General features: G+C 39.2%; 3 protein-coding genes across 4 annotated transcripts in view; 2 read left to right on the forward strand and 1 right to left on the reverse strand.

Moving 5' to 3' along the window:
• Positions 1–977, reverse strand: part of cdk20 (cyclin dependent kinase 20) — a 4666-nt gene extending 3689 nt beyond the window's left edge. The window contains exons 1-2 of the mRNA XM_008293072.1: positions 230–977; positions 22–139 (exon numbers count right to left, since the gene is read on the reverse strand). Of these exons, the coding sequence (XP_008291294.1) occupies positions 22–139; positions 230–310 (199 nt within the window). The 5' untranslated portion in view covers positions 311–977. The remainder of the gene's footprint in view (positions 1–21; positions 140–229) is intronic.
• An 827-nt stretch (positions 978–1804) lies between these two features.
• Positions 1805–5541, forward strand: uxt (ubiquitously-expressed, prefoldin-like chaperone). The gene is made up of 6 exons (XM_008293062.1): positions 1805–2092; positions 2673–2754; positions 3745–3812; positions 3898–4005; positions 4282–4345; positions 5011–5541. Exons 1-6 carry the CDS (start codon positions 1995–1997, stop codon positions 5071–5073), a joined length of 483 nt encoding a protein of 160 aa, XP_008291284.1. The 5' UTR covers positions 1805–1994; the 3' UTR covers positions 5074–5541.
• Positions 5542–7947: 2406 nt separating this feature from the next.
• elk1 (ETS transcription factor ELK1) overlaps positions 7948–11718 on the forward strand; it is a 16556-nt gene continuing 12785 nt past the window's right edge. The window contains exon 1 of one of the 2 annotated variants that reach the window (XM_008293063.1): positions 7948–8994. In XM_008293063.1, coding sequence (XP_008291285.1) covers positions 8970–8994 — 25 coding nt within the window. In that variant the 5' untranslated portion in view covers positions 7948–8969. The remainder of the gene's footprint in view (positions 8995–11718) is intronic. The other variant, XM_008293064.1, reaches the window with a different exon arrangement.

The raw sequence follows: 11718 nt of genomic DNA on the forward strand, positions 1-11718 counted from the left end.
CCAGTCTGCAGACGTTGACACTCACATGCTGGTTGTCCTCTATCTCCTGCAGGGCCTTGATCTCCCTCAGAGCCTGGTTGGGGATGCCGTCCTCCAGCCTCCTCAGAGCCACTTTCTTCAGAGCCACCGTCTCTCCTGTCTGATGCATGAATATATGAGTAACATGGAGGTTAGTGTGATGGTCTACACTGTGTTTGAGCCTGTTAACAGTCATTAAACCTCAGCTCACCTCGATGTGTTTGGCCTTGAACACGATGCCATGAGCTCCTTCACCGATCCGACCCAGAATACTGTACTGCTCCATGTTCATGAACTCAGTGTGTCTGCATTGTGACCGCGGGTTTAGTCTTCTGAGGCAATATTTCCTTTAACTTCAGTCAGTTTGTTCTTCCACAGCTGTTCATGCTGTAGCTTAAAAACAGACATTTCTCAGATGACTTTTTGTTCTATTAAATTAAAAAGCATGAAATGTAAAAGTGTTGCGCTCACGACGAAACTAAAAACAACCAGTCTGGATCTTAGTTGTAGCTTCCAGCTGACCAGTAGAGGCAGGAAAAGCGACGCACACGCTAACCACGAAGTCCGTTCATAAATGAACCTCTTCAGGACGTTCCGCGTCTCGCCTCACTAACAAATACAGATACTTACGATTTGCTTAAATCCTGTACATCTAAAAACGATGTGCTTTAATTCGGCGTGTAAGACAAACCACGTGCTCTGAGGAAAAATCTGCTGTTATGAAAGAAATCCACCGCTTCGGTAGTGAGCTAGCTAAACTGTTGACTACCGTTGCCTTGGTAACAGCTAACTGAGCTAGCTCGGCTAAAACATCAAATTCAACGTTTTCTCGCGTTAAACTGCTGCTGTTCACGAGACTCTCGCGACCGACAGAGAGTAAAGAAACGAGTAGCTGCTTATTTATTTTAATGCATTTTTTTTTTTTTTTTTTGCATGGAAGACGGTTTAAAAGATGCTTTACGCTAAACTAGCGAACTACAGAGCCGCCATGTTTGTTCACTGTGACGTCATCGAACCGGCCGAACCACAGAAGCAGAGCAGGTAGAAGAGACTCACCTGAGAGAACATAAACAGGTAACATGTTGGATATTACGCAAAATATAACACAAACATGAAAGATCTTTAAGATAACAGTGATGTTTCGATATTTAGAATAACAGTAGTATTTTATTATTTGACACAAACATATTTTAAAATTTAAATTTTAAAACATAGCATGGAGACGTGAGGCATTAAGGTGATAGTAATATTTTACATATTTAAAACGACAGTAAAATCTAAGATATTTGACATAACACGAACATTTAAAGTGACTCAAGGACAACAAATACAGACACATAGTTGACCATAATTTTAAAATATAGCACAATAAATAAAATTTAATTTAATTGAGAATACACTTGTAATTGCAACTTAACAAATAAATACAAACGTGAAAATACACAGAAAATATAAACGCTATACCAATATCACTGCTGCACACAGAAACTTTAGTTGACACGTTTTATGAATTTTAATTTAATTTTTTCAAATTTTGTCTTAATTATATATATATATATATATATATATATATATATATATATATATATATATAAATAACAGAAATGTGTGCAGAGAAAACAGACACAGATCCTGAATTAAATAAAATACTAAACACTGGTCATCATGTTTCCCTCCTGTTGAGTTTTTTAAAAATGGTCGAAAGTCGTCTTTTCTATTCGCTTCAACTCTGTCCTTACTTCCGCTCGAATCCCGGAAATGCTTGTTGTTCTTCCGGAACAGCTCTGTTTACATCCGGTGTTAGTATGCTAACGTGCTAACGCCGCCATCCGGGCAGGCTGCGGAGCGGTAACGGCGCAGGAACCTCACGGTGACCGGCGGTGCGGGATTCTGGAGGAGACCGCTGGAGCTCGTCTTTATCACCGCTGGAAACTGGTCTGATTGTTGTCCGCATTTTAAACCGGAAACCCGCAGCGATGTCTCCGCCTGCTGATGCTAATGCTAATGCTAACGTGGGGCAGAAGGTTGTTCAGTACGAAAACTTCATCAACGAAGTTCTGAAGAGAGACTTACAGTAAGATCCCCTCAGTTAGACCCACACAGCACAGTTTCACCACAGTCTAAGAAACCAAACGTCTCATTTCTGTGACAGTCTCCACGTTAATCCCGCTCTGCGTGTTAATTTTATCTGAGTGAAATAAGCAAAGCATGTTTTTATCCCTGGGATCGTGTTGTGGAGCTTTTAACAGGCTGCTCATCAGTCATAAACTTGGCCAGAGGTTTTAATTCTCACAGTTCTCGTATTAATTTGTGTTAATTTCCTCTCAAGCTGTTTGTTTTCATGTCACTGATTCAAACACAGCGTTTGACCAGAACTCTGTCTTTACCAGTGAGCAGCAGGACGTGAACTGTTTCAGCGTTTTAGTCACCGGCTTGTTGCTCTGTCGGGTTTTTATTTGATTCTCTCTTTTTAAAAACTCATCATTTTATCTTTCATTTCACTAATGTTAGTTTAATGTTAATATTTACTTTCAGAAATGTTCCATGTTAGTTTTTTATTTTTTTTATTTTAGAATATTATTTTTCAGACATTCTCCAGATTTTTTATTCATATTTTAGATCATGTTTGTAAGCCTGGTTGTTGTGTGGGACAGGAAGGTGTTGGAGCAGAGAGACGGCGTTTATGAGAAGATCTCTCAGTACCTGCAGCTGAAGAACACCGTCCAGAGCCTGCAGGTAGGAACACCACCAGGCTCGTCTGCAGCGCTTCATTTTCTGGGACATTTTCTAAACCTTTTATTCAAGTTTTCATCTATTTTATTAATATTTCTAATTGTGTTATTGGTCTTTTTTGTGTTGTAAACAGTTTGTTAAGACTTGTTATTATTTGTTTTTTTACATTAAAAAAAAAAATCAACATTATATATTTTATTTATTCAGACATATTATTCCTTTTTTATTAATTTATTTTTTAATTCTTAGGACATGTTACAAATATTTTATTAATCTTCTTCAGACATATTAATATTAAATATTTTATCAAAAATTGGGGCATTTACTAAATATTTATTTAGAGATATTGGATATTTTATGAATATTTTTCAAAGCTGATGTTCTGATATTTTACAGTTTTTTAAAAATACAAGTCAGGGATATTTTATGAATATTTTTCAGGAATCTTGTTCATGTGTTGTTTCCACATGTAGTAAATAATGAAATGAAATGAAATGAAATGAAGGAGAAAAAAAAACTTTATTTTTCCCAGAAGGGAAATTCAATTATAGTTAAAATTATAAATTCAAAATAATCCTGTTATAAAATATATATTTTTAGAAATTACTTTTTTTGTACATTGTTGTTAAAACATTAATTAATATTTTTTTGTATTTTATTGATATTTAGTTACTAATGTTTGATCATTTTAATAATGTTTTTTGTTACTTTATTAATATTCTTCATGCACATTGTGGCTCGTTGGGAACGTTTCATGAATCTTTATTTTTGTGTTTCTTTTGTGTATTTTATTTTATTGTTCTTCAGACGGGTTAGTCGTAGTTTTGAGTATTTTTATTCATAATTTTCAGACATTTATTGATTATTTTTTCAGACACACAATCAGAATATGTCTGCTAAGTTAAGTTTGAGAGATTATTTACGTCGTCGACTTCATCCGTCGGCGTCGCCGTGTTTCAGTGATGTCACCGTGATGTCACCATGTGTCTGCAGGAGGCGGAGTCTCAGCAGCTGAAGACGGACGTCGATCTCGGCTGTAATTTCTACGTTCAGGCCGAAGTGTGAGTCCAGTTTCTTTGACATGAAGCAGCGAGAATGGAATCCGTCTGAGACTCTGATGTTTGTGTGAAACTTTTCCCTCGACAGCGACGACTCGTCCAGGATCTTTGTCGCCGTCGGCTTCGGTTTCTTTGTAGAAATGACGCACGACGAAGCTCTGCGGTTCATCGACAAGAAGACGAGTCAGCTCACAGCGTCAGTAACCAACACCGAGATTTTAATTCTTTCCTTCTTCTAATATTTCTTTAATGTCTTAACAATGTTTTTCAAAGATTTTCCTTTTTTTCAGGTATTTCAAAGATTTTGGGACATTTTTCAGATATTGTTTTAATATTTTATTGTTATTATTTGAAAGTGAAGTGAGAGAAAACGTCCTCTGACTGTTTTAGTTGAAAGTTAGCTTGATGCTAGCTGTGCGCATTGTTTCAAATGAGGGATGCTAACCGTGCTAACATCGCATTTGTGTTTCAGCTTCACAGAGCAGCTCACCAAAGACTCCGCCAAAATAAAAGCCAATATCCGCATGGTGCTGGAGGTCAGTGTGTTTAATCTCCATCCCATAATACACACGTGTAATATCTGCACTTCTGAGGAGCTTCAAGCTTGTTTATGTAACTGATGAATCTACAATTATCTTTTCAATCATTGTTTTGTCTTTTGAATGTCGGTAAATACGAAACCGATAATCAATAATCAATATCATCAGCAGGATGGTTTTCTCTTTAATGGTAAATTCACTCCTAAATCCGTTCTGTATGCTGTCTGTGTGGATGTTTCTGTGTTACTTCTTTTATTCATGCGTTTTTTACTTCACAGATATTTCTCAGACTTGTTACTGACAGTTTTTTGGAGGTGGTTGTTTTTTTTTTTTTTTACATTTCTCTCTATTTTTGAAAAATTCTTGATCTTTGCAGGACTTATTGAGTTACTGAGCCTCGTCTTCTGCTAATTTAAAAAAATATTTCAATGTATTTGTACATCTGTTTCGATCAGTCGATTGATTTTAATGAATCTGCAGCATCTTGATTTTATGAGCAGCAAAATAAAAAGCTGCTGCTGGCGTCTCCCAGGATTCGTCACGTTTTCACTGTTTTCTGTCGTTTTATGAACAAAACGGTTTTTAAAAAAATTGTCAGACTGCCTCAGAGCCGGAGGAATCTGACCGGCTGCTCTTCTTCTTCTTCTTCTTCTTCTGTCCAGGGTCTGAGGGAGCTGCAGGGTCTGAGCGACCCGCCCGACGAAACAGGAAGAGACGTTTTCTAGACGTTCCATGAAATCATCACAATCGAGTCTCGCTTCTGGGAGTTACTTTGGAAGTTTATTGAATTTGCACAACAAGACGAAGAGTCAGAACTTCTGACACACGTCTGCTCAGATTCATTGTGACTTCCTGTTCCTGATGATGTCACTTCCTCTGGCGTCCATCACAATAAAGCTCCGTTCAGAAGACCAGAGGATCCATCTGATTGGAGGTTCTCTGCGGCGTCGCGGTTTGTCTGAACATCCTGATGCTCTGCAGACAGAAGCTGCTCCCACATCAGCTCTAGCGTCAAATAAATCAGATCTAACGTCAAATAAATGAGATCTAACGTCAGGCTGCAGCCGAAGCAGCGTCTCGTTAACGTCGTCAATCTGCTGCTTTCTGCTTCTTCTCGTAGGTTTTGCTGTTCCTGTGTGTATTTTGTAAAAACATCAGAAAAGTAATAAAATAAACATTTTATTGCAACACAATTAATCTTTTTTTATTTTTTTAAAATTTATGATGGAACTGAAATCACAAACATTTTAAAGATGTATGTTTTTTATTGTTCATTTTTAAGTGTCTGATATTTTTTATTCAGGATTTTTGAGGCAAAATCTTTTATTGATATTTAACTAAATTTTTTCCAGGTTTCTTTCAACGTAATAAATAAACTTTTCATCTCATATGTTTTAGCATTTTATTGTTTTTTTTTTACATGTAATTAGAGACTTTCAGAGTTTTTGCTGGCATTTTTAGAAGTTTAAAGATTTTATAACTTTTATATTTTCATATTTTTTTATTTCAGGATTTGTCTCGTCTCAATGTTTCTCACTGATGTTCTCAAGCTTTTACATAATTTTTTACTCATATTTGATGCTTTATGTGGGTTAAACAGGTGAAATGATTTATTTCCAGATGATGATCAATCCTTCACTTATCAGAGATCTTTTGCCACTAATCTGAAAACAAGTTGTTTTTTTCCTCTGAGGAGTTGAACGTTTGAGGTGCCGATCAGACGTCCTCACACTTCTGGATCTGACGATGAAGACGAAGCAACGTTCGACCGTCGGCTCGGCTGCTCTCAGAGATGCTCCTTGTCGTCGCGGAACCTGTTGCCATGGAAACTGGATGCTGAATAGAAACAGCGGCGCGAAGAAGCTGAGAGACGACTCTGGAAATAGACTCAGAAAAAAGAAAAACCGCTTCTGTGTTTGAGTCGGAGCGCAGATGAATTTTCACGAAGAGGAAACGTGACTCTGATTTGGAGAGATTTGATTTGACATGACGTCGACTCAGAGACCAAACGACGGAGCGCTGATCAGGAAATCACCAAACTTCTACAAATGATGCTGCAGTTTGAGATTTATTCCTTTGGAGCTCTTCTGGTCGTCACCAATTAAAGATGAAACCTTTACATTTTATACAAATATTTATAAGCATTTTTGTGCATTTACAAATATTTTGTATTTAACTTATTTTTGTATTTTAATTATTATTCTTAATTATTGTTTTATTTTCTCACAATTTTCATTAAGTTGCTGATCACTTTGGAAATTTTACAAATATTTTCTGGATATTTTTCTGTTTTTATTTTAATATTTCACAGAGTAAAAAACTTTCCGTATTTAAAAAAAAAAGTTTTACACTTTTTCTTGACATTTAACTATTTTATATTTAAAACATGTGACTCGTATCCTAAATATGTGTTCGGATATTTTTCCAGGTTTTAAGAAATATTTTATCATTTGTCTTGACATTTAACTTATTTAATATATTTTTATTAAATATTTTATCTTTTATATTTACTGATATTTGTGGATATTTTTCAGACAATTTTCAGATTTTTAAAAAACATTTTACCACCTTTTCTTAACATTTAACTGACACTGCAGGAGGGTTCTCTGCTCTGGTTTCTGGGTTCTGGGTTCTGGGTTTTGGGTTCTCTGCTCTGGGTTCTGGGTTCTGGGTTCTGGTTTTTGGGTTCTGTGCTCTGGGTTCTGGGTTCTGGGTTCTCCACTGCAGAACCCTCTGAAACCACCAAGCAAACTTTTGAATATTCTTAAAGTTCTAAAGTTTCGAAGCCTTTTCATGTTACTTTAAATGTTCTACTTCATACTAAAGTAGCTTCAACTGGTTTTGTTGATCCTGCTTTTAATTTGACTTTTATGCTTAACGCCGAACCGTGTTTCTCTCTGAACCTTTTATTTTGAAAGAGCCGCCGGTTGCTCGGCGGCTCCTCGGCAGCGGACAGACGTGTGACGTCACCTCGCTGTTGCCGCAGAAACAGCGCACAGAGTCAAGTTTGACGCAGTTAGAGTGGGAACACACAGGAAATCAATCATTGTGACGGCTTTCCTTCAGAATAAAAGCGTGTCGCTTTAGCCATGTGCTCATAACGACTGATTTTGACTTTTCAAAACAAAAAGAAACGAGAAAAAAATTAAACAATAATCAGCTGATGAGCAGTTGCAGCTTCCACACTTTATCAAAGCGCTCTTATTTTATATATTTATTCATAAACATCATTTATATCAAAGCAGAGTGTTTATGTGTTTATAAAAATAAACAGAAAGTTGATTGTTTGTGAGATTTGATGATGAAACAGTTTTTCGGCCATTTACACAAACACAGTGACGTCATCGGTGTAATTCTGTTTGACTTCTTTCGGTCTCATCTCAAAATCATTTTATATAATAATACATTACAATACAAAATAAAATGCCAATTAAAACTGAATTTTAATCTATAATGTACATCAAACATTTTTATTTACATTTCAAATTAAAATTACATTTTCATTCAGTTACAGTAAAGTGCATATAAATGTAATTTACAGTATTTTAAAAAGTAAAATAAAATGTACATTTAGTATCAAATTCGATTGTTAAATAAAAAGTAGTTTCGATTTAGGATGTAAACTGGAATCGAATTTTAAATGAAAGCCTAAATTAAAATGTAATTTTAGTTTTACGTGCAAATAAAATGTAATTTAATTCCTTAACGTAAACGTACACTTAATTTGAAACCCGTGCCGGAAGCGCTGCTGTAAATGGCGGTAACTTGTCTGTGATGAAGTGTTGAGGAGGCGTTCGTCCAAACAGGAAGAAACTGGGAAAACACACCGTAAATCAGCCTCCAGACTCGGGGCGCAGCGGACAAAGAGCCGGTCGGATGCTCCGAACTACTTTTCCTCCGTGTCGGAGGCCCGCGGACGCTCTCCGGTGAACTCTGCGGCTCCGGTCCGCAGTCAGCGGCGCTGTTTGGGGGTTGACGCACCAGCAGGAGCGGAGGAAGGCGGGGGGGCTGTGACAGCAGCAGGCTAAGCTAGGCTAGGCTAGGCTAGCTGGCTAACAGCGGAAAACAGTGAACTTGTGTAAACTTGGTGAAATCAGCCGCCGTTGGTTCAAAGTGCCGCTCAGTACCGGAACCAGGACTAAAGTAACAACCTGTTAGCCTGGCAGCGCTAGCGGCTAGTTAGCAGCTAGTTAGCTCCCACCGACACTTTAAGCCGCAGGATGGACTTAAGTCCTGCTCGGTGCTAACACCAAGCTAATTATCGTCGTAATTAGCGCCGAGTTCGGAGCCCGTGGCGGCGGCGGATGGACTTTTAGCGGCGTCTTGGTGCTTTTTGTGCCGCGTCAACTTTTAACTTCCCGCCGTCGCCGTTAGCATGGAGGCAGCGGAGCCTGGCAGCGGCTCGGAGCGGTTACATAACGCCAGCAGGTCGGGAGACAAGCTGCCGAACGTCGCCTCCTCCTCCTCCTCAGCCTCCTCAGCGCGGCTCTGACAGCTGCAACCGGCCCCGACCACACGCACACACGCACGGACTCACAACCACAGCGACGAGCGGAGCGGTGCGGCGGCATGGAGGAGCTGTGAGCCCGCGGACCGACGCACGACGACGAGCAGCCGGAAGATGGAGTCCAACCCGCTGATCAACGGTGAGGCGCTGCGGGCGGTGCTGCTGTGTTTACCTGCTGCTCAGCCTGTTACTGTGTGTAACGGTGTGTGTGTGTGTGTTTACTGTGTGTGTTGCTGTGTTTACTCTATGTGTGTGTGTGTGTGTGTGTGTGCGCGTGAGACCGTGCGTGCTGCAGCGCTGCGTGTGTTTGTGTGCAGCAGCAGCAGCAGCAGCAGCGGCGGTGCAACAGGTGTGATGAAGCTCTGAGGCCTGCAGCTCTGTGTGTGTGTGTGTGTGTGTGTGTGTGTGTGTGTGTGCGTGTGTGTGCAGGTTGTGTCATGAAGCTCCTGGTTCGTTTGTTTTCCTGCAGCTTGTACAAACTTGAGTGTGCAGAAGGAGAACCGTCAGCGTGGTTCTGAACCAGTGGGTTCATTCAGAACCTGCAGCAGGTGTCTCTGATGTTTGACTCACGTGCGGCTGTTTTTCTCGTCATCGTGGCTTTTATTTTGATATTTCACTGCTTCCGTTTCTTCACAGCAGATTGCAGCTCTCACATGTTTCCTCCATGTTTTTTCTTTTTTAAATTTACAGACGCATTAAAACATGTTTTGCTTGTTTTATATTTCAGATTATTTTTACAGTTTTTAAAATTATTTTATGCTAATATTTATATTGGGGCTATTTTATTATTGCTATTGTTTTTTTTAATAATACATCGTTTTTGGCGATTTTAATATATTATTATATATTACACATGTCTTCATGTTTTTAATTTTAATATTGTACTTTACAGATTTTACATATATGTAATCAGTTGTTCTTGATATTTTATTTTTTGAAAATTCTACAAACATGTTAAAATATTTTTTTTTTTTGCCTTTTCGAAAAATATATTACAGATATTTATATTTTACATTTTTAAAATAATATTTTTTCTATCTCTTCTACTTGTTTTCCTCTTGGCGGGAGTATTTCTATTACACTGATATCTTATGAAGACTTTTAGGATGGCAAATTCATTTCCGTCATTTTCCACATGTTTAAATATATTTTGCTTTTTACTTTAATATATTTACATTTTCTTGTTTTCATTTTAATATTTTACATTTTCTTTTGAGAGCTGACTGCATTTATATTTTATTAACGGAAGTCAGTAGTTTTTTAAAATTCATGAAAGAAAGACTTCTTGGAACATCAACCACGTTGTATTCGGTTCTTCCGTGTCAGAGCTGGAAATGAGCGATAAAAGTTAAACCTGGTCCAGGTTTGGACCTGACGAACGTCCTAGAACTCAGGATTTGTGCCGAGTCGCACAGACCAGACTACACGTCGACTGGAACTGCAACTACGATGATTTCTATTATCAGTTAATCCGTCGGCCATCTTCTGGAGGAACCAATCAGCTGTTTGGTCGGTAAAATGTCAGGAAAAGCTGTAAGATCTGGATCAGATGTCGGCCAGTTTATTCTGGTAGTTCTGGTTTTATCAGTGTTTGTAGCGCTGCAGCTGACTGAGCTCATTTGTGGGTTAATCGGTGAGTTTTTGTCTGAAAATGGTGAAAAATTTGGATCAGAGTTTCCTCAAGTTTTGTCCAAAGACGTTCAGTTTACTGTCACAGAAAACGTTCCGACTGAAGGAGCTGAAACCAGAGTTCAGATGTTTTTATTCTAAAAGAAGAACCTAGACTGGTCATTAAAGCAGTTCGTTATCGACGACTCGTCATGAATCTACTGACGCATGTTTAATGAGTCTCCGTCCACACGACCTGCAGCTCATCCGACAAGTCTCAGCCGAGTCAGTCGTGGCTCCAACAAGTCTTTAGTTTTTAGTCTGTTTCATGCAAACAGTTTATTTTTAGTGAGTTTTTTTCAAGTAAACCTGCAGAATGAACTGATTCTGATTCGATCTGAACGTGATCAGTTCAGGAACCGTCAGAACGTCGGTTCTCTCTGGCTGATAAACGTCGTCGTTCTGGGGATGTGTTTCGAAGTTGACGTGTCTTTTAAACCTTTTTGGGGGAACTGGGCAGCACATGATGTCCATGTGACCAGGTGAGTTTTAAAAGCATTTGTTTATAACATCCGGCTGTCGGGTCTGAGACGCTCACAGAGACGCCTGAAAGTTTGAGTCTGGAAAAGTTTTGAATTTCCACCTGAACAATAAAGAATCCTGGAAGTCAGTGAAGGATGGCAGCAGGTCAGACCGTCGATAACGCCGGCACTTCTCCTTGTTGTTGTTGTTGTTGTTGTTGTTGTTGTTGTTGCTGCAGCCGGTCGTCACGGAGACGGTTTCAGGCTGCTATGGTGTAATATTCACAAGTTGCCGTGGCAACGCTGACGCATTGTGATGCGTGTGGAGCTGTGAGATGTGACATGATGGTGATGTGATGAGTCCTGATGAGACGCCGACCGCGACAGATGGAGAGTCACAGCAGTAATATCTGTAGTAATACCAGCAGTACTCTCTGCAGTACTCTCTACGGTACTCTGTAGTGTTTGGCTCAGCGACGTGAACAAAATCTCGACCCGCTGCGCCTCTTCACTGCTCTGATGATTGACAGACTGAATCTTGTGCCTCCAGTGGAGACAACAAAAGTTTCCTCCTTCACAACGAGACGCCTTCAGAGCAGCTCCAGCATCAGAGCAGCTCCAGCAGCAGAGCAGCTCCAGCATCAGAGCAGCTCCAGCAGCAGCTCCAGCATCACAGCAGCTCCAGCATCACAGCAGCTCCAGCAGCAGCTCCAGCATCACAGCAGCTCCAGCAT

The sequence above is a fragment of the Stegastes partitus genome, unplaced genomic scaffold (assembly GCF_000690725.1).
Source record: "Stegastes partitus isolate 25-593 unplaced genomic scaffold, Stegastes_partitus-1.0.2 Scaffold855, whole genome shotgun sequence".
NCBI lineage: Eukaryota > Metazoa > Chordata > Actinopteri > Pomacentridae > Stegastes > Stegastes partitus.

Coding starts and splice junctions, on each gene's coding strand:
- uxt (XM_008293062.1), top strand. CDS start 1,995: ATGTCTCCGCCTGCTGATGCTAATGCTAATGCTAACGTGGGGCAGAAG. Junction 3,813..3,897: donor TTCTACGTTCAGGCCGAAGT/GTGAGTCCAGTT, acceptor TTCCCTCGACAG/CGACGACTCGTCCAGGATCT. Junction 4,006..4,281: donor AAGACGAGTCAGCTCACAGC/GTCAGTAACCAA, acceptor TTTGTGTTTCAG/CTTCACAGAGCAGCTCACCA.